Genomic DNA, 14,059 nt, shown 5'->3' on the forward strand with positions numbered 1-14,059 from the left:
ATAAACTTGTCGATTGTAAAACAGATTATTTATGGTTGGAAATGCTTTTAGTGCAGTGATCAAATGAGATTTTGTGTTCGATTCGCCTAAAATGGAATTATTTATACCTGGGAAACAAAAACTGGCCAAATATATGGTCTGTATGACCACATTTTTACAAATGTGTGACCACTAGTTTTTCATAAATTAGAACTTGTCCATCTTTAGGCGTGATAAACTCGCAGATTGTAAAAGAAGTTATTTATGGTTGGAAAGACTTTTATGTGTTTGATTTGCCTAAAGCAAGATTATTTATACCTGGGAAGGATAAACTAGCCAAATATATGGTTTGTGTAACCACATTTTTTAAGGTGCGTGACCACTATTTTTTCAAAAATTAGAACTTGTCAGTATTTAGGCGTGATAAACTCACAGATTGTAAAAGAAGTTATTTATGGTTGAAAAGGCTTTTATGTGTTCGATTTGCCTAAAACAAGATTATTTGTACCTGGGAAGGATAAACTAGTCAAATATATGGTCTGTGTGACCACATTTTTTAAGGTGCGCGACCACTATTTTTTCAGAAATTAGAATTTGTCAATCTTTAGGCGTGATAAACTCGCAGATTGTAAAAGAAATTATTTATGCTAATACACCATATAGAAGTAACCTCTAGTACACATGTAATGCTAAAATACCACAAGACAAGTACTTAAACTAACATCATTGTTTGCAAAGCTACTTCAACCTTTACCTTGCATAAACCAATTCTATAGAAACACCTAACAACATTTCAAATTAATTGTAGCAATGAATATTATCTACAAGAAATTAAATCTTCATGCTCAGGGAAAACATAGGTGTTATTCCATCTGTGATCCATGCTTTGAGAATTTATTTGGCCTTGTAGACAGCTAGATCATCATTAATCACCAAAAAATCTCCATCAATCCAACATAGATAACTAGTTACTAAGTATCTCTGCAATGCATATGATCCATGCTTCCCATGCAGTCTCTCTTGTGAGGTATCTCCTTAATTCATGACTCAATTTCTCCCCATGAGTAGCTGATTGGAAAGCTGGAAAGTAATACACTTGACCAGCAGTGTACTTTGCCAGAGTTCCTACACAGACAGGAAAAAAACATAATTTACTTCAAGTATAAGATCATCAGCACGCAAGACTATATGGTTAGAAGACCGCAAATGCTGACAGAATTACATCGGGACACGGGGATACATTGATTGTTTACAGATATAACTACAACAATCAACACATAACTTGTGAATTCTTTTTGAGCATCTACATACCAGTTCATAGTCAAATAGATCCATGAGTTAGAGTATCAGTTTATAATCAAATCATAGTTGAAGCCCATAAACTCATGTCATCAAGTCATCATAAAACACTGCCACAACTGAAGAATCATCAAATATATCAATTAATCAAGAGTAACAGGTTTAAAAATAGAATGGCATAACGAAATACATAGAAATTGAAGGAAAATAAAACACCTAAGGAGGCTATGTCAGTGTACTTATCACTGAATGCATACACATTTACTGAGATTTGGTACTTGAAAAACTCAGCAGCCATCTGCTCATAAAATGGATCTTCAGGCAGTCTCAGATCTCAGTCCATGTTCTTTATCTGTCCCAAATCAATACACTAATACACTATAAGTTCAACACACAAAAATATGGACTTTCACTCTTCCAACCAATTCCACCACTCAATGCCTCTATCCATTACACAAATATCAGAACATCAAGCAAGATGAGTTTCTATTATTGTGTGATAAAATTCATATGCAATGGCAAGGCTTGTGCTCTGTCTTGGGTTTCTTCCACACTAATACAACAAAAATATCCAATGAACAAATGACTAGTTTTTATCAAACATACAAGTATTTCAATCATCAATTTCTAAAGTCAAACATTTATGCAACAAGCCAAAGCATCTTATTAAAGTCAAGCAGATGATAAATTCTAGATTACTAACATCACACATTTCACCATGGATTTCTAATTACTTTAATCAATTATTTTGAAAAGCAATTTCACCATGTAACAAAGACGTAACCACACATTTTTTCCAAAATTTCAACACTGTCCATTTTTTGACATAAGTGTGACCACAAATCTTTTCATTAAGAATTGGTCGCTTAATCACTACGCCTTCAGAGGAACAACCAAAGAGAGACTAAATGATTGGAGGAAAACTTGCGATTTTTTACTAAGCATATAACAATGAGAAGTGAATGTTATTCTATATATGACATGTTTGACACAAACCAACTAAAACATGACTTAACTTAACCAACACAAATTATCATCCCATCCCCATTTGCAATTACTGACAAATCAGACAATAGCAACGACATAACATCTTAATCGGCAACGAGCCAAAATGCAACAATTAGACAGTAGCAAATAACAGAGATTTTAACATAAGTATGAATGAACTAAACTTCTAAATACTATCAAGATTGATTTAACCCAAAATTCTCACTAAATCAGTATCATACCCTAAAATGATTAATTTCTTCATCATGAATTTCTAATTCAACAATTATTTTGGAAAGCAATTTTAAAGCTGATCAAATGATTTCAAAATAAATTTTAGCCTTCACCAAATACAAGATTTGAGATAAACATCACCTTCAACGGAGAGAGAGATAGCGGCCGTCGGAGGAAAACGCAAAAAGAGTGGGAGGAAATGGCGGAGAGAAAGGTAGTGATGAAGGAGTTGTGATTCGATAGTGGGAGTTGATGGAAGTGATAGAACGGCATCGACGGCGACGGTGAGGCCAAAGAGAGAAGAGGAAGAGGAGAAGGTCGATCTGTTCAGAAGAGGAAGAGGAGAATATTGCGAGGTTGTGAGTGAAACTACCAAACTACCCCTTATTGCATGAAACTACCAAATTACCCCTGCCACATCAGCAGTGGTACAAAGGGGTGTACATGAATCTTTTTCCATCCAGAAATAAGGATTGACGATGGTTTGACATTCGGTGGTTTGATTACTTTGGATGTTACAAAATGAGGCTATCTTACTCTTTTTCGAATAAAATACAAGTAAAAATGGTAGTTGAAAAATCAATGCATTTGGTTAAAAATTTAGTCTATATACATCAACTTTTCACTTATCGTTTTTGTTTATATTTCTTTCTGAAAGGAGCACGAAGGAAGTTAGTGTTGTGCAATCCATGAATCTTATAAAAAAATTCTTTTGAAAGTGGTTATTGGGCAAGTCATGCGGCCCTCATGTACTTTTTATGAGTGAATAGTGAAATCATCTTCATGTGGCATTTGTTGGACTTTTGGTGGATGCCTCTCTCTTCTTGTTGTTTTTGTGTGAACATGTGTTTATTTTTAGGGTGCTTCATTTTCTCTTTTATTTTGGAAAATGTGAATGAACCAAGATTTTAAAGACATAAGTTAAGAAAATCAATATAGTATTGTGCGTTTAGAAAGTGTGTATTAAACTTTCTCAAAATTAGATTGCAAAAAAAAAAAAAAAATTTAAAAATTGTTAGTTTCAATGTAAAATTTCTACTTTTAACATCGTCTATTTGTTTTTTAAATTTTTGGGAATCTCTTGTCTTTTTTCGTTTTTCTTTTTGCCTAGGTGGTTAACATTTTGTTTTATTTCTTTTGGATGTTATTTTATTGGGTTGGAGTACTCATTTTATTCATTTGTTTGATAAATTATACGTCATTTGAATAAAAAATCTAGGTCATATGCAAGAATATGTACCCGTGCAAATTCAAATACCCTTCATTCCTTCTTTTGTTATTCTAAGATGTTAGTTTTTTCATTTAGTTGGTTTGCAGGCTTTGCAATCATTTTTTATTATAAAAAGATAGAATAATAACAAAGTATATGTATGCAAATTCTGTCAAAAAAGTGTTTGAAAATTATTTTTCTAAAAGTTATAGATATATTTCTGTCAAATAAGTTATAGATTTTTTTTTTATATTATAAATAAGTTATAGATATATAGTAATTTTTTTTTAGAACATTGTAATTTAAATTTCTCACAAGAGAGCTGAATGATGTGATTTATATATCTACTCAAAGGAGATATTTATAAATCATCAGTCAGTTACCTTCTTTTTATAAATTTGGACCTCTAAGTTCATCAGTAATTTCTAATTAATCCGTTGAACTAATTTCTTTTAATCAACTAACCAAACTTTTAAATCATATGCACTTAGAATTTCTCCTTTTAAATAATTTGTACGGAGTCCCTGCATTTACAAATTATTTTAAATATCATAGACTTGATTGAGAATGTTTTAGTTTAATAATATAATAATATAATTGATAAACTATTGAAAAGTTCAAGTATGCAACTAAACATTTTTTAGTTTAAAAACATATTTAAAATTTGAAAATCCCCCACATTTTGAGGACAGAGAGTGCAATTAAATTATATTGTGGAATCAAATAAGGCACGGTAGTATCTTCTATATTGTCTTCTAAAAGAATACCAAAACATGAAATTGACCTCAAATATGTAGTCTAATGATTAAAGGGTTGAAACATTAAAAGAGTTTAAGAAGGAGGCTTAAAGTTCGACCCCAGTTAAGATTTTCCCCTCGCCTCTAACATATATACTACTCCCTTCATTACTTTTCTTTTGATGTTTTAGGTGATTGTACATATATTAAGGAATCATTAAATTATAGGAATAATTGTATGGTTTATACTAAAATACCCTTACTTACTCCTTGATTTTTTTTTTCTCAAAATTCTAATCTCCTTAATTATTGAAACTCACCACACAAATTGCATTTATTATTTAACCTTCCAATTTTCAAAGTGTGTTTTTCAACAAGGGTAAAATTGGATAAAAAATATTAAAATTCTAAAACATCAAAAGTTTTGGAATAAAATTTAAGCTCTAAAACATCAAAAGAAAAGGAATGGAGGGAGTAACAACTAAAATTTATCTATATAAAAAATTAAATCAACTAAAATGTAATCGAAACCATTCAAATAGTGATCATTGTGGGCTAATACATCAACACGCAAATTAGCTTCACTAAACACATAACATATGCTCTTCAAGCTGACTAAAAAGAGAAATGACATGTTGAAGGTTGAGATTGAACAAACATGCATTTGGGGAAATCATCAATCATAATTGTTTGTTTCCATCAATGCAAGGTAATCACTTATAAAAAATAAAGCATCTTAACTATCAATGAGAAAAATTAAGAAATAATATTTTATTTTATTTATTTGACTGAAGAAAGGATATTTTATTAAATATAGTAATTTTCAAGGGATATTAAATATAGTATTTTTTTAGGGGAATTAAATATAGTATTTCTTACATATTATAATAGAATATTAATTTTGTCAAGAAAAAAATCAATAAAATATCAATTTTATCATAAAGGGTTGGAAGTACCTTTCCAAGAGTGAGAATTTTCTCTAGTCAAAAAAGGAGAGTGAGAATTTGTTTAATAATGAAAATCAATTAGAAAAAGAAAGGAAAAAAAAAAAACAAGTAAACAACCAAACTAGTCCGAGCATTATATGATATTTTCAAATAGATACTTAAGATTAAAAATAATTTTAAAAAAGTTTTGTTTTTAATTCTATTAAACTCTTAAACTGACATCCTCGTGAACTTAACTTAGTTGATATGGACAATATATAATACACCCTCCGGTCACTATTATAAGCAAAAAATCAACATTTTGGATTCATTCATTTAATGTTATATGTGGTCTATAATAAAGACCACATGCATCATTAAATAAATGAACATACAATATTGTTTTTTTGTTTATAATAGTGACCGGAGGGTGTATATCTGAGGTGAATACAATATTATTAAACATCCAAAAAAGAATTTTATCACTCATTAGAATGATGATATTGAGCTCGATGTATTAATCTATAGAGTTGCGCGCAAAAAAGTGACAAGTGTATGAAAACCATCTGTTGAGCATTGAGGCTCCCTTGGAAAAATGGTGGGTGGGCCCACATGAACATTTACATTTGAATCTGAATTTGAGTTTCATTTACATCTCATTTAGGAAGAAGATAGAGACATTAAGCAAACGTTGCTGCCTGTGGGACCCACTCTTACCACTAGCATTGAATAATTGACTTTGACCAAAGAGAAAGAAAGAGGAAGGAAAGAAAAGTCACACTTTCCTATCTTCTTCCTTTGCCTTTTGTTGCTCTTCACCTTACAAATAAAAACCCCTTTCTCTCATCATTCTCTCACTCATTCATCATATCTCTCTCAATCCACTCTTCTCCATTTTCTTCATTACTCTCTCACTTCCAACATCAACAACAACAACAAAAGCTTATTCAAGTGTTGTCTTATACTTCATCTCTACTATTCTAAAGGTATGTTTTTTAATCTTTTCATGTTTCAATGACTTCTAAAGTTATGTTTTTTTGTGGGATTGAGCAAAATTATTTTGTGGGTCTACTTATGCAAATCAAAGTTTCAATCTTTTGATTTTTTTTTGTTTGATCTTAGGTTGTTTTTGATGGGTTTTGAGAAAAATATTGTCTGTTTTTGTTTTAGATTTAGGTTGCTACTTGTTTTTGTACTCATTTTGTTTTGTAACCATGATTGGTTTTGGAATACCAAGGTGTTGTATTGTTTAGTTGAAAATATTTTTATGGATCTATTATTTTTGGGATTTGAAGCAAGGTTGTTGTTTTAGATATTGATGGAAATGAGAAATTTTGATTATTTTTCCTGTGCTGTGTGAATATTAAATTTTTTGAATTGAAAGTTGTATTGATTATGTGCTGGTCTATTGTGCAGGATTTGGATTATGTGCAGTGGTTCAAAGAGTAAACTTTCTTCATCAGACTGTGCCATGGAGGATAAGCTTCAAAAAGGTGTTCACAACTCCTCAATCTTGCTTGAATTGTCTGCATCTGATGATTTTGATGCTTTCAAGAGAGAAGTAGATGAGAAGGGTTTGGATTTGAATGAAGAAGGCTTTTGGTATGGTAGAAGAATTGGATCGAAGAAGATGGAATCTGAAAAGAGGACTCCTCTTATGATTGCTTCCTTGTTTGGAAGCACTAGAGTGGTCGAGTATATTCTTTCGACAGGGAAGATTGATGTCAACGGAGTTTGTGGTTCCGATATGGCCACTGCTCTTCATTGTGCTGTTGCTGGTGGTTCTGAGTTTTCGCTCGAGGTTGTCAAGCTCTTGCTTGATGCCGGTGCAGATGCTGATTGTCTTGATGCTAGTGGAAACAAACCGGTTGATCTGATTGCGCCAGCCTTTAATTCGTTGTCCAAATCGCGTAGGAAGGTGTTGGAGATGTTTTTGAGAGGTGAGGTAAGTGCTGAACTCATCCAAGGGGAGATGGACGCTCCTTTCTCATTGAAAAAAGAAGGTGGTGATAAGAAAGAGTTTCCTATTGATATATCGTTGCCCGACATAAACAACGGTGTATATGGATCAGATGAGTTTAGGATGTACAGTTTCAAGGTGAAGCCATGCTCAAGGGCTTACTCTCACGATTGGACCGAGTGTCCCTTTGTTCATCCAGGTGAGAATGCAAGGAGGAGAGACCCAAGGAAATACCCTTACAGCTGTGTTCCCTGCCCAGAGTTTCGCAAGGGGTCGTGCCAGAAAGGGGATTCTTGCGAGTATGCACATGGTGTTTTCGAGTCATGGCTACATCCCGCACAATACCGAACAAGGCTTTGCAAGGACGAGACTGGCTGCAATAGAAAAGTCTGCTTCTTTGCTCACAGACCCGAAGAGCTGCGCCCTGTGTATGCCTCCACTGGTTCAGCTATGCCTTCACCAAAGTCCTATTCAGCTAGTGGAATTGACATGACATCGATGAGTCCGTTGTCTCTTAGCTCCTCATCTTTGCCGATGTCAACTGTTTCAACACCACCCATGTCTCCCTTGGCAGGTTCATCATCTCCCAAGAGTGGAAACATGTGGCAGAACAAATTAAACCTCACTCCACCATCGTTGCAGCTCCCAGGTAGCCGTTTGAAGAGTGCTTTGAGTGCAAGGGATCTCGATCTTGAGATGGAATTGCTCGGTCTGGATAGTCCTCGTCGTCAACAGCAGCAGCAACAACAACAACAATTGATTGAAGAGATTGCTAGAATCTCCTCCCCATCTTTCCGTAACAGCGAATTCAACAGAATTGCTGATTTGAATCCAACTAACCTTGATGACCTCTTAGCATCAGCTGATCCTAATTTACTATCTCAACTACATGGGCTTTCCATGCAACCATCAACACCCACACAACAGATGCATTCTCCAAGTGCAATGCAGATGCGCCAAAACATGAACATGGGCCAAAACATGAACCACCTTCGCGCAAGTTATCCATCAAACAATATGCCTTCCTCTCCAGTGAGGAAGCCCTCACCATATGGATTTGATTCATCAGCCGCAGTAGCAGCTGCAGTGATGAATTCTAGGTCTGCTGCCTTTGCAAAGCAGCGCAGCCAAAGTTTCATTGACCGTGGTGCTGCAACTCACCATCTTGGACTTTCTCCGCCTTCCAACCCTTCCTGCAGGGTGTCGTCCGGCCTTTCAGATTGGGGTTCCCCTACTGGGAAACTCGATTGGGGTGTAAACGGTGACGAGCTGAACAAGCTGAGGAAATCCGCTTCTTTTGGGTTCAGAAATAATGGACCAGCTGCACCAACTGCATCCCAACATGCTGAGCCTGATGTCTCTTGGGTTAATTCATTGGTTAAGGATGTTCCATCTGAGAATTCCGGTGTATATGGTGCCGAGAATATGCGGCAGCTGCAGCAATATGATCTGAGTCGAGACGTGCTTCCACCATGGGTGGAGCAGATGTACAAAGAGCAGGAGCAGATGGTAGCATGAATGTGAAATGCAGCCATGTCAAAGCTTCTTGGTTTTCCTGACAAAGTTTTATTTATTTATTTTATTAATTAATTAATTAATTTGAACTGTTATTACTATCCAACAATTTACATATAGTATAGTTAGAGTCAAAGAACAAAGTTCAGGTTAATATTCCAGAATTTGAAGATTTCCAACTTCACTAGATCAGGAATGACTTGGAGAAATATTGGATGAAGCAATCATGCTGAATTTTTTATTGTATTATATAATTTATTGTCCCTCTTTTCTTTAGTGGGTCAATGTATTTTTTTTAGCACAAGAGAACAAAGTATTTGTCATCGATTAATCAGCACTTTTTTTTTAATATATTTGTTGTGTCTTTTAAACTATATTGTTTGTCCATGATTATCCATTATTGTGAAAGTATTCTTTAGGCATCTAATTAATATTTGTTTAATTGCAATCCTTAAGGTTATGATTAGGCATTAGGCTATTTGTGCTGTTTTTATACAAACACAACCATAATGGAATAAGAAAGTAGTTACATGCAACAACAAAAATAGAAAAACTTCATTAGTGTGAATAGATACCCGCCGGCAATGATGAGTAACGTATTCAATCTAACTTATTTTGATGTTTTTTCTAGATAAGAACTTATTCCTATTTATATCAACAATTTGGATATTAATTTTTGGCAGATCAAGGTATCCTCTGCTCAATTGTAGAGACCGGTTAATTCTTTGTGGTAATTGAAATGTTTTTCCATATACACTCGTCAGGGATCAAACTTGGACAAAATGGTTAAGAGATCTAAGTATGTTTTGCTAAGAGATCCAAGTATCTATCATTTATGTCGCATTATGTTTGTTGAACAATTTAAATTTACATCTTAGATGTTGTATGTATCTTTTGCCAAGCCGTGCTACCGTTTACAACTTCTGGTTTTATATCCTTGGCTAAATTACACCTGGTATTTTTAAGTTATTTAATTGTAAAAAGTTAGTATTTCAGTTTTTTTCGTACCACTTACATTTTTAAGTTATTTAATTGCAACAAGTTAGTCATTTAAGAATTTTTTCCGATCACTAAGGTCCTTTTAAGTTATTTAATTGTAACTTTTAAGCCTCGAATAACTTACATTTTTAAGATTTAAAATATCCGAAATTGTTACGACTAAATAACTTAAAGGACTTCATTGGTATGGAAAAAACTTAAAATCAACTTGTTACAAAAAATTAACTTAAAAGACCTAAGTGGTAAAAAAAAAACTTAAAAAGACCAATTTATTACAGTTAATTAACTTAAAAACTTTTAGTGTAATTTAGCCAACATCCTTTTTTTTTACATTGTACATAGCATGCCAATGGCTCATTTAGTTAACGAACTTTAAGTTTTAGCCCGTGTTCAACTCATTTAATTCATGAATCAAGTTCAACGAATCAATTATCAAATCAAATCTTAAACTCTATTCAAATTGGTTTGGTTCATTGTCACCTTACATATCCTAGACCCCAAACAATGTCTTACTATACAAGAGGAATGACTTTTCCTAGATCCTATCTAGCCCTACAACCCCGCTCCTGTCCCACCTTACACCTTTTTATCAAGGATTCCATCCTCATATTTCCCATCTCTTTCCTTCTCTCTACCATCAATCTTCTCTACAACCAGACAGTTTTATATCATGTGGAGAAGTCATGGAGACAAGTCATAGATGTAAATTGAAATGAAACACGTAATTGATAAGGGAGTTTCAAAAGTGGCCCAGAACTTAACATTGGCAATGTCAATACTCACTAGTATTGTCTAGTAACTTTTTCTATGTCATCTTTCACTAGTATACGAGCCAATAACAATTGAAATTTGATGCAAATATGGCTGTGTTACGTCAATCCTAAAACTAGTATTCCTAGTCATCTTTCATCTATGTCATCTTTCACTAGTATTCCTTAATCCTAAAAGAAATTTATTCATAAATTTTCATTCTCTTGTCAATTTAACCCTTAAACTATTTAAAGTCAATTAAAATATCCTTAAACTATTTTCTCATCTCACTATTTAGTTCTCAAGTTAACAGAATTGGTTGTTTTTCATAATAGTTTAGGAATTAAATTAATATATTTTTCATAGTCTGCGTAAAAAAAAACCTTTTAATTGATTTAAGTTTTTGTCAAAAATAATAATTTGATTTAATAGTTTATATACTAAATTGATGAGATAATGATAGTTTAAGAATTAAGTTTACCTTTTTTAAGCAAGAACGAGATGTAAAGTCCCAAGAAAAGTACCCTATGAGAAATAGCTTCTATTGCAATCTAAAACAAACATGCATTAAATTAGGGGGCTAATTGGGGGTAATAGTCACTTTGATCCTTGAATGTTTAATAAATACTCCCTCCGTTCCTTTTTAAGTGTCGTTTTAGGGTGAATTTTTCGTTCCTATTTAACTGTCGTTTTGGTATTTTAAGGGTACGATTTTTCAATTATACCCTTTGTCAATTACTCGTAACTTTTTCTTTGTTTGGTTACTCTTCTCTTTTTCAATAAAACTAATTAATGCTATATATATTTGAAAAACTAAAGTTTGTTTTTTTAAACAAAGTTTGTTTATTTTTTTAAAATAAAATTTGTTCTTTGTTATCTTCAGATTTAAATAAAATTTTGTTACATATAATAATGATTTTATGAAGAGTTAAAATTCTATAAATAAGATGAATAATTCTTAAGAATTTTGATTAAAGGAGTTGGAGGAAAGTTAATTTTTTATTAGCTTTTGATTAATGTGAAGTTGGAATAATTTTTATATTGACTTAAATTAATTAAAGAGATGTGCACAATATTTAGAAAATTGACAATTGTTAGTTATGAGAAAGAGAGTGTGCAGAAAAAAAAAGAATTTGTTGGAGAAAAAGATAGTAACTAGCAAATGTTTGTTACGATCTTTGAAAAAAACAAATGTTTGTTACGAGAAAAATATCACATATTAAATTTATTAGAAAGATAAAATGTGTGCCAAAAAATAGGAATGTATTGGTAGATTAAATTGAGGGTATAATAAGAAGAAAATGTGCAAAAATACACTTTGCTATTTTCGTGTTAATTTTCTAAAACGACACTTAAAAAGGAACGGAGGGAGTAGTTACAATAGTCTTTTAATGTATCAAAATTTCAAATAGTCCTTGATTCTGTTAGTCAAAAATAGTCTCCGATGCTAAAATAATCTCTCAATACTCACAATTACTCATTTCATATAAGGATTGAAATGATAATAAATAACTACTTATAAGGACTCTTATGACAATAGGTCCTTCAATAGTCCCTCAATGTATCAATAACTCTTTTAACATCAAGGACTAATTTGACTAACGAAATGCATAATCAAAAACTATTTTAATATTTCGATACATTAAAAGATTATTGTGTCGTATACCTCGTACATCATAACACAAATAAAGACACCGTCCAACCGGACATTTACATATAATATAGTTTGAGTTAAAGAACAAAGTTCAGGTTAATCTTCCATAGATTAAAGAATTCCAACTTCTTGATCAGGAATGACTTGGAGAAACATTGGATGAAGCAATCATGCTGAATTTTTTATTATATTATACAATTTATTGCCCCTTTTTCTTTAGTGGGTCAATGTATTTTCTTTAGCACAAGAGAACAAAGTATTTTTTTTTTTTTTTGAGAGCAAGAGAACAAAGTTTTTTTTTTTTGACAATAAGAGAAACAAAGTATTTGTCATCGATTAATTAGCACATTTTTAAAAAATATATTTTTGTGTGGTCATCCATTATTGTGAAAGTATTCTTTGGGCATCTAATTTGTTTAATTGTAATCCTTGTGGTTATGATTAGGTTTCGTGCTGTTTTATTTATAAATAAACACAGCCATAATAATGAATAAAAAAAAAGCGTTGCATGCAACAACAAAAATAGAAAAACTTCGTTAGTGCGAATGGATGCGCGCCGGCAATGATGAGTAACGTATTCAATCTTTAACTTATTCTAATTGTTTTTTTAAAAGAACTAATTGTTTTTTTTATGAGATTATTTTTAGTTTAATCTTATATGAACAATTCATATTATTTATTATTTTTACAAATCAAAGTATCTTCCATGTAACCATAGAGCTAATCATTTGAAATAACAAATGTTTTTCATACATATGGATCAAGCAAACACTAAATCATGATTAAGAGATTCAAGTATCAACCAACAAACAATTTATACTTATATTTTTATTTGTTTTATTTCTCCATTAAAACTATCGTGTTTTAAGGTGATTATATATATATAAAAATTCATGTTTATAAGGTTGTATCAGTCTTTCATGATTGAGTTATATATTCAACAATTATATTTGGACATTTCAAATTTTTCTACACCCATTTAACATTTTTTTTTTCTGTTTCTATCTTCCTATTACATTGTCAATCTATTATATCCGTCATATTATTTCTCATATCTCTTTCGGGGTGTCTAACAACCATTTTTCTTATATATTTTATTCTTTTTTAACAAATTTTTCGCTCTTCCCCCTCTACTCTTGATCCACCTTAGATGTTCTATCTTTTTTAATGAAGAGGTTCTACTATTTTCTTATAGACAAAGGTTAATTGTTAATATATTGTTAAAGAGGAGGAGAAAATGTTAGCAGAGATCAAACTCTAAATCGTATTTTTAAACTTTTTCAATTCCCGATCCTTTAACCATCGGAGTAGACCTTCGATGAGGCCGATCTACTCTTAACAAATTTTGGTTTAATTTTTTTTCTCCATTATACATAATATGCCAGACTCCAAACAATGTCTAGGAGCAATGACTTTTCGTCGATCCCATCTGCCCCAGCCCCACACCCCCGCTCTTGCCACACCTCACCTTCATCTTTCCATCTCTTTTCCTCTCTTAAACATCAATCAATATTCTCTACAACCCGACAGTTTTATAACGTGTGGAAAATATCCGCTGAAGTGATGGAGACAAGTCATAGATGTAAATTGAAATGAAACACATAATTGATGAGGAATTTCAAAAGTGGCCCGGAACTTAATCTTGGCAAAGTCACTAGTAATCGTGTGCGTCATCTTTATAGACTTATTTGAAAAGAATTTAAAGAATATACAATGTCCGTATAAATTTGTTTTACATTTAATAAAAATTCATTATTTTGCCTCATCTTACTCTAAATAGTAACTACATGTCTACATCTTAAAAGTTAT

General features: G+C 32.2%; 1 protein-coding gene and 1 long non-coding RNA gene across 2 annotated transcripts; one reads left to right on the top strand and one right to left on the bottom strand.

Moving 5' to 3' along the window:
* Positions 1-639: 639 nt before the first annotated feature.
* Positions 640-1,609, bottom strand: LOC146924175 (uncharacterized). The gene is made up of 2 exons (XR_015010053.1): positions 1,495-1,609; positions 640-1,104 (listed from the first exon to the last, which is right to left on the bottom strand). It is a non-coding gene; the product is annotated as an uncharacterized LOC146924175 (long non-coding RNA).
* Positions 1,610-6,228: 4,619 nt separating this feature from the next.
* CZF1 (zinc finger (CCCH-type) family protein) lies at positions 6,229-9,178 on the top strand. Its single transcript, XM_085709186.1, has 2 exons — positions 6,229-6,358; positions 6,789-9,178. The coding sequence occupies exon 2, from the start codon at positions 6,799-6,801 to the stop codon at positions 8,848-8,850; it is 2,052 nt and encodes a 683-aa protein (XP_085565312.1). The 5' UTR covers positions 6,229-6,358; positions 6,789-6,798; the 3' UTR covers positions 8,851-9,178.
* The last annotated feature ends 4,881 nt before the right edge of the window (positions 9,179-14,059 follow it).

Source organism: Medicago sativa, chromosome 5 (genome assembly GCF_051527215.1).
Source record: "Medicago sativa cultivar Bolivia chromosome 5, Bolivia_mono, whole genome shotgun sequence".
NCBI classification, from domain to species: domain Eukaryota; kingdom Viridiplantae; phylum Streptophyta; class Magnoliopsida; order Fabales; family Fabaceae; genus Medicago; species Medicago sativa.

What these genes read in the sequence shown, in the direction of transcription:
- CZF1 (XM_085709186.1), top strand. Translation starts at nt 6,799, where the DNA reads ATGTGCAGTGGTTCAAAGAGTAAACTTTCTTCATCAGACTGTGCCATG.